This window comes from Lissotriton helveticus, chromosome 3_1 (assembly GCF_964261635.1).
Source record: "Lissotriton helveticus chromosome 3_1, aLisHel1.1, whole genome shotgun sequence".
Taxonomy (NCBI): Eukaryota; Metazoa; Chordata; class Amphibia; order Caudata; family Salamandridae; genus Lissotriton; species Lissotriton helveticus.
In genome coordinates, this window is record NC_136061.1 from 810,149,703 (window position 1) to 810,168,008 (window position 18,306).

At 46.4% G+C, this 18,306-nt stretch overlaps 1 protein-coding gene across 2 annotated transcripts in view; it reads left to right on the forward strand.

Annotated features, from left to right (window-relative positions):
- SAAL1 (serum amyloid A like 1) overlaps positions 1-18,306 on the forward strand; it is a 268,183-nt gene that overhangs the window by 13,316 nt on the left and 236,561 nt on the right. For both annotated transcript variants that reach the window (XM_078681081.1, XM_078681082.1), the window contains one exon: positions 135-313. In XM_078681081.1, the coding sequence (XP_078537207.1) occupies positions 135-313 (179 nt within the window). The remainder of the gene's footprint in view (positions 1-134; positions 314-18,306) is intronic.

The following is an 18,306-nucleotide window of genomic DNA, read 5'->3' on the forward strand; positions in this document are numbered from 1 at the left end:
CTTTGTTACTTCATGTAACTATTGTCCTGGTAAGAGAAAAACTACTCTACAACTGGAAGTATTCTGCATGTTGAATGTTCACATAGATACAGATAAACCAGTATATGATTCATGATTGCACTTTATTTTTTTAGAAAGGAATTGTGTAGGAGACTCTGGAGGGTCCAGCCCAGAACATCATCAAAGTCACTTTGAAATGGACCGTAATCCCTCACCACCAGTTAGCGATGATGAAGGTCCGGCTGAGGATTCAATTGGCAACACCATCTATAGCAAGCACTGGTTATTCAGCACGCTGACACGGTTGATTGAGGTTTGTGAACATGTCTTTTTTCAAAGATCTATGTTACTGTTCCATACCTTGTTATTTCCAAGCCATTCATGTTTAACGCTGTATTGAACATACTTTGACCCACTTTATAGGTTTCTCAGCAGCCCTGATTCAGGTGAGAAAAGGAGTTTGTGCCTGAATCGGTGTAGGAGATACAGTAAAATACAGTTCCCTCTGTGTTTTTTACCAGCACATTTTTCCAGTCAAAATCTGGTTGAATATGTCTATGGACGAATGCCTTGATTGTGGGGAAAAAACCTGCAAGAGTAATTCACCATTGATAACGTTGAAATATGTAAAGAAGCAGTAGTATTGACCCCTGGAACTAATGAACCCCACAACATCCGTAAATCCAGTTACAGTTCTACCAGTGGAGATTACCTGCACACCACTTAATGCGGATTGGTGTGTGCACTTGTTTCCTGTGGCTGTAGTGGTTTCCGAGATTTTGAAATGCGTTCTGTATGAGACTCAGGCCACAGGTTATAACAGATGTCATCCTAAAGTAGTCAGAGAGCCCTGGCCTTAATCAAGCCAGAAGCAGTTTTGTTCCCCCAAACAGAATTAATGGATCCCAAGGATACTCAAGCCGGATTATTTAGAAAAATGGATGTGTGCCTAAATAGTTTAACTTTTCTGAATCTTGAATCTCACATGTTCCCAAGCATTAAAAACCTTTGCACAGTTTTTTTTCCAATGGGAAAGGCTTCTTGAAGCTGCATCCACTGCATGTGTTCGTTTGTATATAAATCAATACTTAAGCATTCCTGTAGATTACGTTATTTTTAGGAAAAATAAAGCCTGCTCATGCAGATCATAGCCAATAAACCTACAAAATGAACAGCCAAATGACAACTATAAATTTAAAATTAGAATTTAAAATTTATAAATGAATTTAAAATTGGTAAAACATACAAATGTGTAATGGAGTTTCTGATGTTCTTCCTGATAGCACTGAAGCAAAAGAAGTGACTGAGATATTCAGTGAGAAGGAATTTATCAGCTCAAGTGTCAGTAGTTCAGGGACTATAAAATACAACATTAACGTCCGAGCAGTGTTTAATTTATAAAAATAAATACACCCCAGGGTCCTTGTCAGGAGTGCACTGAAGCTTGCACCACTCCTTGCCCCTGCCTGTGCTACCAATAAAAGTACCAACACAACTACTAACCATCACACTCCTACCAATGTGGAAGTTGAGATTCTTCCTATCCGCCTAGTGCTAAAACAGTGACTTGGGTGGCAGATATCAGTCGTTTTGTATTGTATATTGAATAAACGGCTGTTGTTTTGTTCATCTCTAAATTAGAAAAACCGCACCATCATGTGGCAGACTTTTATTGGTGCTGACAATTAGGTGCTGGTGCCGAGCACTTAAAACCACTGGCTTAAATTAAGCACCGCTAAAGTGATGCTAAATATTATCCATGTTTTCTTTCTGTGTTTTACTTATTACAAATTGGTGTGCCATCATGAGGTCACATTTCTTTGGAATAAAGGTGTCTTATACAGCTTTTTTCTCTCTCAGCATACCCATATGTACCAGCTCCCCACACTGCTCACTTGTTCCTGCTGCTCATACTTCCTACCACTTCTCTTCCCTTCGCTCTTCCCACTAGTTCCTGATGCACACAATTTGCCCCACTCCTGCCACCTACTCATTCTTCTATCCAGTGCCAGATTTTTCCGCTCTTCTCGTTTGCCAGTTCCACAGTAGTTAGCAGAATCTGCTTGCCCCTCACATTCCCTTCTCCATGTGTGCATCAATCCTCCATTAGTAGTTGATGGGTGAGTTTGGACTTTAGAACCTGTCAGCTCCTGTTTTTTTGGTTGAGGTGGCATGTCATAAGATGTATGTCACTACATCGTTGATAAGAACATTGGAAAATACAACACTGGGAGTACTGTCAAATCACAAGTATTAGGGTTTATGCTTAGAACACACATTTAAAAAAAAAAGTGAATACCTACCTATACTTACCTGCGATGTAGTGTTCCATCCGTTGTAGCGACTGTTGATGTAAAGCTCTCTATGTTGTGCAGTTATACTAGTTCACATGGTAATTGTGACTTTTTAAAATTGAATATTTACACACATTCCTCTTTTTTTCTTGCTTCTTCTTTCATCCGATTTCTCTAACCTAATAATTCTTACTTTCTGTAAAACATTTTCTTGTGGTCCAAGGGCAGTCAATGGTTTTAACTTGTAGGATTAGTGCCATTTAGCACCACCTGTAGGATTTCTGTTGTTTGCCACCATTGTCCTGGGACCATAGTACCTTTTCATTCAAAGTAAATTACCAACTTCTCCTTTTTAGCACTTGACTCTTTCAAGTCAAGGCTTAGCCCAGGAGGTGGTCGCGTGATAGAAATTCAGAAATAGTTTCATGTCCTAGATGACAGCTACAAACTAAAATGTCCAGACAGTTTTTAACTTATGAAAAGACAATTACTTTGTTACAAATAGGGACCTTATAGTACACTTAAAAATAGTATGCAAAAAAACAGGAGTTCCAGGCACTTTATGGGCCAGAGAACCAACCCAGGCGCCTTATGTGGAGTTGAGCCTCCTTAGGATCATCTTGGTATAGTACGGAAGCGCTAGTTTCCCTTCTCTAAAAATAAAAGCTTGAATTATGGGATACAGGCATCGATATCAGTGCGAAGGCTTTACTTTAATTTTCTGCCTATTGGTACTCGATAAATCTAAAAATAAAAGCTTACCGCTTACAAATATTAAACCCTATAACCTTTAAAAATGGCTGTACCAAAATCAACCCCCTAGTCCAACTAAGAGAATCCTTAACACATGCTACTTCATTGCTGAGTCCCTTGGAATAGATGGCTTTTCACATCAGTCAAAGCTAAATAAGCATCGGGGCGTGGCTTGCCGTGCTGCGAAACGACCGCTAGCTAGGGGAGCTCCGCCGGTCGAGGTATGATCCGGACAAAATCCGCATAATTGATGGTCCTTACTGTGCTAAAGTAACTCACGTATGCAGCCTAAAGAGTGCGGATCACTAAGAGCCGAGGATCGCCGCTGGAGGTGCCCCTGAAGCTGCTGAATTAGCCCTGATCTGCGGAGGCGGCTCGCTGATTGTTGGGGACGTGTGCAGGAGGCAGGTGGTGCGAAAATCTAGACCGTAGCGGCGCCATTGCAGTGGGCCGCGGCCTCTGTGCGCGGCTGCGGGCGCTCTCCTGTCACCGAGAGAGACGGGCTGCCTGCCCGGAGCAACTGGACTGTTGGCGGAACCTCTATCGGATCGGGAACATCTGGAGGCATATCCTGAAAGGTACTGTTAAGAATACAAAACTATTAAGGAGTTCTTAACTTCTTTATTGACCAACACGTTTGCTCCTAACATGGAGCGAAGCGGCAGTCAGCTCGGCGATCAGCTGGTAACTGTCATCTGTGACAGTTATCAGCTGGTGACCTCACTGCTGGAACGGTGTCCTCGCAGGGACACTGGGGAGCACATCTAGTAAGGTGTCCTAGGAGGGACACAAGTATTATGAACACAACACATCCCCCTCCTTTGGGGGTAATGGGAACAGTAGAAACAGATAGAGAACGTGGGGCTCCACTATCCACAAATGTAGTCCTTAAGTTTAGCAGGCGGTCCCAACAGTCTGCCGGTCCTGCTAATGTCCACTGGTCTCGCCAAGTCACAGGTTGGAATGACAGGTAGTCTGCGCCTTGCGCCTGCAGGTCTGGATGAAGGAACAGAACGGTCCGCTGGCTGGGTGTCTTCATGTATACCTTCATCGCTCCTGTCACCTGGGGTGGCAGGAAATTCAATGTCAGATTCAGTGTCAGAAAAATAAAGTCTTGCAGCACTCCCATTGTGTGCCCTGGATTGCCCTGTAGTGGCATCTAAAGGTGTGTTGTCCACTCTGGCGTTCCCAGGATGTTTTTGGGCCGACAGTGCAGAGAAATGCCAGACCTTCCCATCACTCAGGCGTGCGGAATTACAGTACACTTCACGGACGGTAAGAGGTTTGGTGTATCTCTCTTGACCCTTGCCGACATGTCCACTCCTTCTTACCTTTACCACATCGCCCGCCCTGATTTGCACAACCTTGCAACCGTGTTTCTTGTCATAGTAATTCTTACTCCTGGTTTGTGCTTGGGCCAGTTTTTCTTCCACCATTTCTGAAGACCAGTGAACTCTGCGGGCAGCCTTAACCCAACCCACATTGTCCTTTGTAAGTGGGGTCCGTCCGCGCATAAGTTCGAAAGGGCTGTGGCCAGTAGATTCACATGGTGTTATTCTGTAAGCCCACACTGTTTTCATTATTTCCTTTTTCCAATCCAATAGGTTTGAGGTGGCTATCTGTATGATACCTTTTAGTACTCTGTTAAACCTCTCTACGGCACCATTTCCTGCTGGATGGTATATAGACGTTGTCTTGTGTTCAATGTGGTGCCTTTCCATGTAGTCCTTGAACAGGTCTGAGGCGAACTGTGCGCCATTGTCACTTACTACTTTCTTTGGCAAACCTTCGCGCATGAAAGTGTCTTCCAAGAATTGGACCACGTGCTGTGAGTCTGCCTTTTTGGTGATTCTCACTTCAGGCCACTTAGTGTAGTGGTCAATTATTACAATTATATACTGCAGATCCTTCTCATCTGACACCGGTCCCATAATGTCTACTCCTATTCTTTCCCAAGGCATGGACGGGCTCTGTATTGGCTGCAGGGGTGGCCTGAAGGTCACTTGTGTTTTGTCAGCTTCCACACACAACTTGCAGTTCCTTACATTTCTTTCCACGTCTCGGCTGATACCCGGCCACCAATACATGTTTTTTACCCTGTTCTTACTTTTTGCGATGCCCAGATGACCCTCATGGCATACATCCAGTATCTTCTCCCGGACACTCATCGGCGGTACATATCTTCCGCTTCTCATGAGTAACCCGTCTTCAATGGACAGTTCATCCTTCACCTCCCAGAAGGGTTTAATTTTGTCTCTTAATTTATTCTTGCTAGTCCACCCTTCCTTGACCAACTGGATTACCATGCCAATGTCTTTGTCCTTCATATATCCTTCCGACCATTCTTCTTTCGTTATCTGGCTGGAATTTTCCCATACTTTGGCTATGCAGGAATCATCTATTTCGTTTGTTCCTGTGTTTTCGTTGATCTTTATAGGCATCCTACTAAGAAAATCTGCGACCACATTCTTTATGCCGGGGACATATTGTATGTCGTACATGAAATCAAACAGTCGCACTGAAATTCTCGCCAGGCGTGGTGAGGCTGTGTGTAGGCCTTTGGTAGTAAGCACCTTAGTTAAAGGTTTGTGGTCAGTACACAGGTGTACCTTTCTACCCCACAAATACTGTCTAAAATGTTCAAGGGCCCAGACGCAGGCCAGTGCTTCACGTTCTATTACCGAATATTTGTCTTCGGCTGGGGTAAGAGACCGTGAAGCAAATGCGATGGTATATTCTGTTCCCTTAGCATCTTTTTGTGTTAGGACTGCTCCAATGCCCTTGTTGCTGGCGTCTGTCGTCACATAGTTGTCCAGGGTAGGATCAAATCATTGCAAAGGTAATGCTTTGCACATATTGCATTTCAGGTCTTGGAATGCTTGCTCACATTCGTCCGTCCACTCAAATATGTTTTTCATTTTCAGCTGTTGCCTTAAGGCGTAGGTTTTTGTTGAGAAGTTCTTGATAAACTTGGAGTAGTACTCTACTAGTCCGAGGAATGACCTCACTTCATCCCTGTTGGTGGGTACTGGCGCATCCTTGATGGCTTGGATTAGTTCATTTTTGGGACTGATGCCTTCGCCTGTTATCTGATGCCCCAGATAGTTGACAGTCTTGCACGCAAACTTGCATTTGGCATGCTCAGCAGTTAGACCTTTTTTGTTCAATAAACCCAGGACTTGCTCCACTCGACCGTCATGTTCCTCTCTTGATTTTCCCATTACCAGTATGTCGTCTTGGAACAACAGTATCCCAGTGACGCCCTCAAAAATGTTAGTCATCAGTCTTTGAAACATTGCAGCGGCTGAAGCTAACCCAAAAGGAACGCGAGTGAATCTGAAACAACCGAATGGTGTTACAAAGGTGGTCAAAGATTTGCTGTCCCGGTGTAGCTGGACCTGATGGTATGCTGACTTTAGGTCGATGGTGGTAAACCACTTCACTCCCTTGGTGGTGGACAACATCTCGTTTATTTTAGGGAGTGGGTACTGTTCTACAATGATGTTTTGGTTGAGATCGCGAAGATCAATACAAAGTCTTAGTTTACCATTGGGGCGTTTTGCTACGACAAGTGGTGCAACCCACTCAGAAGCCTCCACCCTTTCTATTATACCATCAGTTAGCAGTTTCTCCAGTTGATTTTTTACTTCCTCCTTTATTGCAAAAGGTATGTTCCGCGCTTTATGCACTGTGGGAGTGGTGATAGGTTTCAATTGTATTCTATGCTGATAACCCTTAAGTACTCCAATGTTCCCACTGAACACCTTGGGAAATTTCGCCAGTATTTGTCCTGCGTAGTCGTCAGTGTCCGACATGCTGAGCACAGGTTCATGGCTGTTTGGATCCAGCCTGATTCCCAGACTACCTTGGTCCATCCACCCAAGTACTGATGGTCCTACCTTTGATATGTACAGTTTACACTGTGCCTCCCTGCTCTTGAATATGAACCTGAGACTCCTGTACCCCAATATTTCAATTGGTCTCTCATTGAATGATTTAATGATAATGTCTGGTTTATTGAGTCTCCGACCGATTACTTCCTTGAATTTCGCCTCCCAGACCTTTTCGTTCACATGTTATGTTAATCTCCACCCCTCCAATGGTCATGGTACACATAGGTTTTTTTGTCTTTGCTCCTTTTCCAGTTTCTTTTGCTTTCTCTTCTTCGTCGTCTATGTTGAGGATGTACATATTGATGTCTTCATCCGTGTCTTCATCAAACTTGACCTCATCTTCTACTACTGCATTTACATTCCGCGGTTTCCTTCTATTACATGCTTTGTTAAAATGTCCAATCAGGCCACAGAACGTGCATTTTGCCTCGCGGGCAGGGCACCTAAAATCGTACGCCATGTGTGCAGTGCTTAGGCATCGGTAACAATGTCCTTTCCCCCGTTTCTCTTGCCTTCTTTCGGGTTGAAAAGTTTCTTTCTTTCTTGCAGCTTGCTTGCTGTCCCTCCAACCCTTATGATCAGTAACCTTGCTGACAGGATCACTTTCTTTTTTAATTTTTTCATCCCTCAACACAGCTTTCGCACAGCGTCCTGTAAGTTCGGCTTTCCTGGCTATGTCTATTATGTTCTGCAATGGGTACTCCCCCTTCGCCCAGAGGTTATCTTTGATGTTTTCATTCGACCCTTGCATAACTATCTGATCCCTTATCAGCTCATCATGGAGACCTCCGAAACGACAGTTAATTGCTAATTCCTTTAGGGCAGATACATAATCATCTATAGTCTCCTCCTTCCCTTGTCTCCTATGAAAAAATTTGTATCTGTCTACCCCCACACAAACCGTAGGTTTATAGTAAGCGTTCAAGTCGTCGATTGCATTTGAGAACACATCCCCGTCATTTACACCTCTTGTTTTCTTATTTATGGAATTATAAACCTTAATTCCTCCTGCACCCAAGTTGTGCATTAGCATCTTGTACTTTTTTTCAGGTTTTAATTCCGCATCTTCTTCAATTGTGGAGATATAATTGAGGAAATAATCCCTCCATTCTTCCCACTTCAAAGCTGGTACACTACCTGCCCGCAGGAATGACTCTGGGGGTGATAGATTCCAAAAGCAACCAGTTGCCAGGTCACTCATTTTTTTTTTAGAGTCCTACCTTTAGTAATGAGAAAGCTTTTAGAGAAAGCACCAGATTAACCTTTCCTTACATTAGCTAGGTTGATTGTCCACACATTCCACTCATCATTTTGTCTAATACATGAAGTCACTGTGTTATTGGTTTAAATGTTAGTTTATAGTCTTGGATTACCGTTTTGTTCCGTTTTCTTTTTTTTCACCAATTAGCCGGTACACCTCCTGTTATTGAAGTGATAGCGTTGTGCGCGTCGTTTTCTGCGCTCGTCGTTCACTTCCTCGTTAAATTTTTAATAAGCTAGACTGCCTGGTCAAAAAGCTTTTTTTTCCTCATTCAAAATGTCCGCCAACGTTGTTTGCGTGACGACGCGATGACGTTTTTGCCGGCTCCGATTCACTTCAGCTGTTCTTTTGAAGTGACAGTTGACAGCAACGGCCGGTTGTTTTTCCTGTCAGGCAGTTGTTTTCACAGCTCACAGAAATTGCTGAAGTGATCAGTTCTTTCCACAAATAAATAGTTTCCAAGCTCAAATCTGCTTTCTTTCCATTCTCGCCACTGCTAGCCGCTTTAAAATTATCTCAGCACACTGCTTGTCAAACACAAAATCGACGTTTAAATCCACTCACAGTTCATTTCGTTTATGGAATTTCAGCACGTCGATGTTTCATGCATGCGCTTGTTATTCCTTTTCATTTGCTTTCTCTCTTCGTCTTTTTTTTTAAAAAGCAGAAAGGATTAATTATTCATCTTTTTGCCGCTTGGTTTTTCCTGTGGGTCCGCACGTGTTGGCTCCTCGTCGCCAGTTTTGTTAAGAATACAAAACTATTAAGGAGTTCTTAACTTCTTTATTGACCAACTCGTTTGCTCCTAACATGGAGCGAAGCGGCAGTCAGCTCGGCGATCAGCTGGTAACTGTCATCTGTGACAGTTATCAGCTGGTGACCTCACTGCTGGAACGGTGTCCTCGCAGGGACACTGGGGAGCACATCTAGTAAGGTGTCCTAGGAGGGACACAAGTATTATGAACACAACAGGTACCGAGGCGGCGAAGGGGAGGCGGGCTCTCATGGCCGACTCGGCTGGACTGTCGGGCTGCCCCTGAGGACACCAGCAGCCGTACAACGCAAGGAGGCCCTGTCGATACACGCATCTGGGGACGGCCACAAATACCATCTGCCCAGCGGGTGAAGAGTGAACGCACGTCAGTGGTGCGTGTTGTGTGTGTTGTGGCTGCCTCACTCGCTGTGGGGCCTGCGGTCTGCCGTCTGTAGCGGTTGGCGGACAGAGGAGACGCTGCAATACTGTTGAGGGCGATGAGGCGCTGCCCTCGCCTCTAGATGCCCTAGGGCAGAGGTCTTCAAACTTTTGCCGGCCGAGCCCCCCCATCTAAACCTTTTAAACGTCGAGCCCCCCCACCACCACCACCACCTGACAAAAAAGTTCTGGAAGCTGGTACTCTGCATCATTGATGACCATTCCCCCCTGCAGAGCCCAGGGTGAGCGGTGGGTTGAGTGCATAGTGATCAGTGTGAGTACATTGTGATTCCTGTGTGTGCAGGGTGAGTGTAAAAGTGAAGGGCGGGTATGAGGAGTGAGTTGTCTGAATGCAGGGTGCATTTCCAGACACAGTTGGAGTAACTCAGCATGTCCTTGAGGCCTGGCATAGGGTTTCAGATATTAGTTAAACTATTGCTTTTATGGCATTATTCAGGTCCAGGGGTCGAGGGTGGAGGAAATAAATATTGTGCTCATCCTGCAACAAACTTCCAGTCTTGCGATTAGGGTTGCCAGCTCATTATAGTGATGTCCCAGACGGTACAAAAGTAAGCAGTCCACTAAAGCTTATTTTCAGCACTTATCTGTGCATACTTGGAACAGCAAAAATAAATAGAAAACATTTTTAATTGTGTTCTAAGGCTGCCTGAATGATCTATGACATAAATAAAAGGAACAAAGTTTGAAACATCACATTACAAATGAATACATACTATTTTATGTATAACCCTATTTAGTGTCAAGACAAGATCTTTGCAGGGTCTTTAAAAAACACATGGCTGGCATTTTTATTTTGGTAACCCTACTTTATATTCCCTGTTCATGAAATGCATTCTCATATTAAGGCAGTAAAATGTAAAGATAGGCAGAGTGTGGGCACAGGGGGTACTTGAACCAGAAAACAAACAGCCTCTGTAATCAGTTTACAAAGGTATGTAAATATGCACAGCTCCCCCACCCCCACACCCGCATATTGTGTCAGCCCGGACTGCGACAGCCTCCAGGGCACACACAGACAGTTTTGGAGCTGCCAGCCGCACCAGAGTACTTCACACGTCTTTAAAAGACCATTTACGCATTAAAGAGAGGCTTTGTTGTTTTGTCACCCCTTCTTAGAGCCCCTGCATTTCCACTCCTCATTTGCTGGAAGAATTAGGCTCCCCACCCGAAATTGTTGCACCTCTGGCCTTTAAGACCTGTGACCCCAGACACTCTCAGCCGGGCCCCAGGCAGCTGGAGCTGCAGCAGCCTGGCTGAGACACACGGCTCGACTCGCGCCTGGAATCAACAAAAAAAGATGAAGGTGGGGTGAAGTGCGCCCCCCCCTGAAGGGATGCTGCACCCCCCCCAGTGGGGCGCGCCCCACAGTTTGAAGACCGCTTCCCTAGGGAATGGTGGGCGACCGCTCCTGCGTCTGAGTATGGCCGGTGTCTCGAAGCCTGCGGATGCATGGTGGACTGAGTGTGGTCTTCTTTATACTGCTTGTACTCACAACGGCATTACTTCCCCTGCCACTGAAGCCATGTCAACACAACCCGGTGAAGGGAGCTCTGTTTGTGGACTGTGCTTTTGCTCTGGAGGCTTCTTCGGTTTGCACGCTTGCACTGCGGGCCTGGGTCTTTGTTGGAGCGATATTAGGCAGAGGGTCCTGCTCTAAATAGCCTGTGCCCGAAACACGATCATCTAGTGTAGCGTACATAGCGTCTTTGAAATGGACTGAGCTATATGCAAACAGGGCGCTAAGCAAAAGGTTGACTTTTGAGCAGCGTAGGAACACGAGGCTCACAGAGCAGGATTCGGAGGCGGGAGCGGAGAGGATGCCGGACCCGCACACGGAGGACCAGGGGGAAGATCTTTGCTCCTTAATGCTTGAAATGAGGTCCAGTGTGCGGAATATAGACTCTAAGTTGGATGCGTTGACCTCACAATTGGACATAGTTAAAACACAGGTAGGGACACATGAGACTCGGCTGGATGCGCTGAAGAACAGGACCTCAGACTTTCATGAATTCCAAGTGGAGATAAAAGAACAACTAATCCAGATGGACATAGGACTTGGAATAATCCGCGCAACAAATGAGGATTTGGAGGCCCAGTCTCGTCGAAATAATCTCTGTATTACTGGTGTGCCGGAGACAACAGCCATTGCTAAGATGGAGACCTATGTAGCAAACCTACTGCACAAACTATTTGTTCCGCATCTTTCTTAAGTCTTCGCCGTAGAGAGGGCGCCTCGTGCTTTGGGTCTTCGACCGCCGGTTGGCGCCACCCCCAAACCCATCCTGGCCAAGATCCTGAATTATCAAGATCGAGACACGGTCCTGCGTCTTGCCCGGGGTAAAGGGACGATTATCCATGGAGGAAATACCATATCTTTTTACTCGACTTCACCCCTGCTGTGCAGGCGACGGGGCAGGAGTTCCTACAGGCTAAGTGTCGCCTGCTGCAGGCCCTAGTTCCTTATGCTCTACTTTACCCTGCCAAGCTTAAAGTGACTTATGATGGGTCTGCCCATTTCTTTACAGATGCTAAATCTGCCCTTAAATTCACAAAACATATTGAAGGGAAGTTATCCAAACAACTCCTTAAAGAGTCGACTGCTGCAGAGCACAGTTTAAGCGACAGTGACTGACACGGATCCTGCTCCTGAGGACCCTTGGCCTGCTGTACGACGTAACCCGTCGACATGGTTTGGTTTTTTTGATTATTGAAGATGGGTATTGAGCATTGCCTCTGTATGGTTCATAACTGGTTTTGATATACAACATTGTGACGCTTGATTGCTGGTCTATGGGCTTCACTTCTGCCTTTATGGTTTAGCAGAGGCTAGCTGTGACCTCTGACATTAGTATAGTTTGGGACTGATGGGGTGTATACATGGTTATTACAAGCACTCCAGAGGCCTTGGGCTTTGAAGGTATTTTACTGTTACGAGACAAAAGGTATGGTTCATCGACGTATTCTCGCCCGCCCTGAGTAATCGGGGGAGTATGCCGGCGATACTATGCCCCTGCGGGAGAGCTCCCACTTGTAGTTGTAGGTTTTATGCTGTTTGGGATGGGTCATCTGCAACCTGATTGGGGGGGTTGGAGTAGGTGGTGGGTTGGGGTATGTGGATGTTTTATTGTTAGCCAAATCTTTGCTCTTCAGTTTCTATGCCGCTGGTCAAGTGCAAATATGTGCGTCGTTATGCTCTGCTCCTCATGATTTGCTATATTATATTGCTTCAGCCACCCAATGACATCTTTCAATTTCCTTACATGGAACATACGAGGGATAAATGAAGGTAGGAAGGCTAGGCTGGTGCACTCTTACTTACTTAGACATAACATTGACTTCTGCCTGCTCCAGGAGACATATTTAAGTATTCCCGTCTCCCCCAGATTGCGTCACAGTAAATGTGGTTCGGTATACTCCTCTGTTTACTCCAACTACACTAGAGGGGTTGTCGTGCTCATCAGACGCGCATTGGAGTGGAAGGCAGGTGAACAACTATCAGACCCAGAAAGTAGATATGTAATAGTAAAAGGTACCCTAACTGGCAGCCCAATGGTGATAGTCGCAGTATATGGTCCTAATGCTGACACACCCGACTTTTTTCAAACTACCTGGGCTAAAGTGAAAGCGACAAATTGTGACACTATCATCTGGGGCGGGGACTTTAATGCCATTCCTGATGATGTGTTGGACAGGAAAGGGATATCTCGTACACTACACCCCCTGGCTAGTGCTACGTTGCAGGCCATTCTATCAGATGGAGACTTGGTTGACATCTGGCGACATATTCATCCGGCGGTTAGGAGAGGGAACATGTATCTCAGAATATCATAAGACGTGGTCAAGGCTGGACTATTGGTTGATTTCCCGGGATGTAGCTACATGGGCGAGGGAGGTCCTGCATCTTCCCCAATCCTTCTCAGATCATGTACCTTGTCTATTGCGCCTGGAACTGCCACATTGAGGACTGATGATGTGTACCTGGAGATTGACCCAGGACGCCCTCTTATACAAAGCGTTTAAGAAAGAAATTAGAGGAGACATAAACAATTACTTTTCCCTCAACACGGGCTCTGTGAAAACGGAGGCTACGCTTTGGGAAGCTTTTAAAACTGTGATCCGGGGGAACTGTATAGCAAGACCGGCCGGGGTATTGAAAGCCATTCGGGGGACTCTAGACTCACTCGAGAAACAGATTAGGGAATTGGAGCAAAAGTTCTACACGTACGGCGAGCCCACTACATTGGCCTCGCTGAAAGAAGAATGACTTGAATTTGAAGAAGAGGCACATAGCGAAATCAAATTCCTTGGTAAATACGCGTAGGCTCGGCGATATGGAGACGGGGATGTTATGTTATGTTATGTTAAATTGGCTCTTCTATAGCCCGCGGCTACTCCAAGGAGTGTCCCGGCGCTTTGGCGAAGAGAGAAAACAAGGAAAAGTTTCCAGCATAACAGTGCTCCAAGAAGGGACGGGATTTACAGGGAGAAAAGCCAGGTCTTTAGCTCCTTTCTGAAGGCTAGCAAGTTGGTAGCCAATCTTAAAGATCGAGGGAGATCGTTCCAGCAACGCGGTGCAAGGTAACGAAAGGAGCGACCTCCGATTCGAATGCGCCTGATGGAAGGAACCACGGCTTTGGCCTCATAGGCAGACCTGAGAGTTCTTCTAGGGACATAGAAGGCGATCCGCTTACAAAGATAGTTTGGGCCAATTCGATGAAGCGCCTTGAAAGCCAGAGTCAGAATCTTGAAAGTGACTCTCTTGGCGATCGGAAGCCAATGGAGTTGCTCTAGAAGCTCCGAAGCCCGCGCCCTTCGCGGGAGTCCAAAAATGGCTCTGGCCGCCGAATTCTGCACCACCTGCAAACGGGCCATCAGATATTTAGGAAGGCCCAGATAAAGAGCGTTCACGTAGTCAAGACGTGACCCTATCAGGGCCTGCACAGTGATTTTTTTGTGCTGGAGGGACAGTAAAGGGAGGAACTTCCTTAGCATTTTAAGGATGCCGAAACATTTCCCTGTCAGCCCGATGATCTGGGGTCTAAGGGAAAGGTCGACATCACACAGGAAGCCCAGATTTTTCGCCTTTACTGATGCAGTGTTGGGTGGAGACATGTCACCAGGCCACCATGACTTCCAGCCCGGATCGGGCGGGCAGCCAAAGAAAAGCAACTCAGACTTGTCCGAGTTGCACTTCAAACTGTGTCCCTGAAACCACTTAAAAACGGCTTCGAGGCATTCCTGAATCCGGCCGCTGTCTAAATTTTCCCCCTTGCCACATGAAAAAAGAAGCTGGGTGTCATCCGCGTAGGATATGATCTGGGCACCAAAAGACTCCGCCACCGCCGCAAGAGGGGCCATATAGATATTAAACAGGGTGGGGCTCAGGATAGAACCCTGAGGAACCCCCACGTCAAGCGGCGGCATTTCGGCGGAGAACGGAGGTGCCCAGACCACTTGCCGGCGGTTGGTCAGAAAGGACTTAAACCAATTCAACACCGTCCCACGAAAGCCTATCTCCCAGAGTCTTACAAGGAGACCGGCATGGGGCACGGTGTCGAACGCCGCCGACAAGTCCAGCATGACCAAGATGACTTTTCCCCCTCCATCCAATATCTCTCGAATGGCATCAGTGATTTCAAGGAGAGCCGTCTCCGTGCTAAAATTAGCACGGAAGCCCGACTGAGAGTCGTGCAGAATGTTGTTACTCTCTATGAAGGTGGAAATAGAGAGGTGCACGTGCTTCTCAATCACTTTAGCCAGTGAGGGGAGGAGGGAGATTGGTCTGTAATTCACATGTGCAAGGGGGTCTAAATATGGTTTCTTCAACAGCGGGAGGATAAGGGCGTGCTTCCATGCATTTGGTACCTCTCCTGAAATCAGGGAGGCATTAAGCAAGGGATTAAGCAGAGTATTAACTGCCGGTGCAATTTTCCCCAAACACTTGGCAGGGCAGGGGTCAAGCGGCGAGCCCGATTTAAGCCGAGAGAGCAGATTTAAAGAGGAAGCATGAGAGATAGAAGGGAAGTCCCAAAGCAAAGGGCCAGCGTCCTTGCCGGCTGAAAACATAGATGCGGGAAGGTCGGCCGCAGGGGAAAGCCCCGATGCCGGAAAAGAGCCTTGGATGAGTTTGATTTTATTGGTGAAAAGTTCACCAAGTTGCCTGATCCAGGCTGCGGTGTGAGCATGATTAGGTGTGCAGGATACAGGTGACACAAATTCCCGAACAACTTTAAAGATTTCCTTGCTCACGCATTCAGCAGCATATCAATTCTGCACTCTAAATACACCTTTTTTGCCTCGAAGATGTGCTTATGATAGAGACAAATAAGCTCCTTGTATTTGCTCTTGTCTTCCAGGTCGTATCTCCGTCTCCAGACCCTTTCTGCCCTCTTGCAGTCTTGGCGCATCCTGGCCAAGAGTGGAGTAAACCAGGGGGCCGATACCTGTCTACCCGCATCCTTACTAGGCTTCCCAGGGGCTAACTCCTCCAGTCTGGTAGAAAGCCATTTCTGAAACAATTCCAGATCCTGTTCCAGATGACCTGTGAGCTGACAGGGGTACCGACCCAGAGCATCTGCTAGCATGTCCGCAGTGACTCGATAGAAAGGTCGAGACACTCTTGTTGCGTCTCTCACTCCTCTAGAGCCGGACGTGACTGCAGCTAAGATGCAAAATTTGATCAAATAGTGGTCGGTCCATAAGACTGGCATAGGAGGAGATGCCTCTATGATCCTTGTGGAAAAAATCTGATCCAACACATGGCCTTTGTCATGAGTAGCACTGACAACATAGGGAGTCATCCCAAGTGGACACACTATGTCAGACAGTTTGATGGTGTCGGGCTCTAAAGGCTTATCCATGTGTAGATTGAAATCACCAGAAGGATGCAGTGCTCCGATCTAAGACACGGCACTGAGAGAGCAGCCTGTAGATCATCGAAAAAGGTGCCCAGCGGGCCGGGAGCCCTATAGATGATAATCCCTGAGCAGGTTTGGCGGGGAGACAGTTTAAGAGTGAACCCCAGGGCCTCACTGCCAGCAATGTTTTCTACCGCAAAAGTCGCGCAGGGAATACTGTTGTCCACTATTATTGCCACTCCACCACCTCTGCCGTTATCTCTATCCCTCCTAAAGATGGTATAATTAGGGGGGATAGCAGCGGCAACATTGGGGGCGGAGCTTTCGCTCAACCAAGTCTCAGTGAGAAACAGACACGAGATTTTAGAGTCTGTAAGCAAATTCCAGATGTCTGTGGAATGCTTGCTGAGCGATCTGGTGTTAAGCAGACAACCGGGATACTGGAGGGAATTATGCCCAGAAGCACACTCTTCCTTAGGGAACAACTTCCATCCACAGCCCGAGCAGCCCTTCCTAAGCAAGCGACCGCCCGGGAAAACATGGTGGCAAGAGGGAGCAGAGCGCCTAAGCGCAAATAACTCACTTACAGAATAGCATACCATAACAGCGCTGTCACACAAAATGAAGAACACTAAGTTTAACAAGCATTTACAATGCAACGGTTTCGCCTTTGCCAAAGTTAGAGCTATTGGCATTGTATCCCGAGCGACTATAAGTGATGTGATAGTCCATCAAAGACTGTCAGCAGTAAATACATCAGTGCATTAGGCAGGGTTGCTAGCAGTAAAGTAAATAAAAACTATAAATTTGCATTGTATCTACATTGCTTATGCATAACAGCCATAGCAGCAGTCACCATGCACCAGGGTAACAATATGAGTGATACATCTCTCCAACTTAAATAACAGCTTTAAATTTATTTTGAAGATGTAAATGCTTTTTCTCCAAACATCACCCTGTCAGTTCTGAAAACACACACATTTTCGTCTCAAATATATGCATTTAAATTTTGACAAACTAATAAAATGTCGACCAAGCAAAGGCTTTCATGTTTAGTAGGCTGCACATAAGAGAACTACTCATTGGTAGGCGGCGAGCTACTGGTAGCTCACAAGCCACTTGTTGGAGATGCCAGGTTTAAGTAGAAGGGAAAGCACTGTTGTGGAACTTGGCTGGTTCAATGGACTATGGGAAATAGGGTGGCCACTGTCAGTCCTGGTCTGAGGCTAGATTTACAGTACAGAGAAAGGGGAGGTGAAAGGCCAGGCCATGGCTATTCTGAAAACGTTGCACCAAGGGTTACACGCCCTCTGTATCACGATCACCCGTCCCCTCACTTGCTTGTTCACTCTCTCTACACTCCTCCGAATCTCTTCCGTTTCTATCGCGATCTCCCATCTGCTCACCCCCCTCTCTAAGTCTTTTCCCCGTCGCTCTCTCTCTTCCCCTCTATTCACTCTCCCCTCTCTTCTTCGCCGCCCCTCTCTCTCCGGCGTTATTCTATTTCTATCCTGCAAGCCTCTCTTCTTGTTCCGCGGTATCCATCGGGGATTCACCTGTTATCGAGCGAAGCTGGCCTGTTCAAAACTTTTGGATTCCAGCGTACCGCAGCAGCCCAGTGAGTACTGACCAGCGGTACCAGTGGGGTCTACAGTATGAGCACAGGAGCACTTGCAACTCTACAGTTTGATTTCACACGTGCAGGAGCGCGCTGTCAATACTACATATTGTCGAGCGTAGGAACGCTTACATTCCTGCATTTATTTTCACACCTGCAGGAGCGCGTTGTCCTTTGTTGCCAATTGAGTGAGCACAGGAGCGCTCACCTTCACACATTTTATTTCTCACGCGCAGGAGCGCATTATCATATCTACCTATTGTGCAAGCGCAGGAGCCCTTGCATTCCTGCATTTGTTTTCACAAGCGCAGGAGAGGGTTGTCATTTGTTGCCGTTTGGGTGAGTGCAGGCGTGTTCACATTTACACATGTAAATACACATCAAATATAGCTCTTAAGCACAGGCATCTGTGGCCGA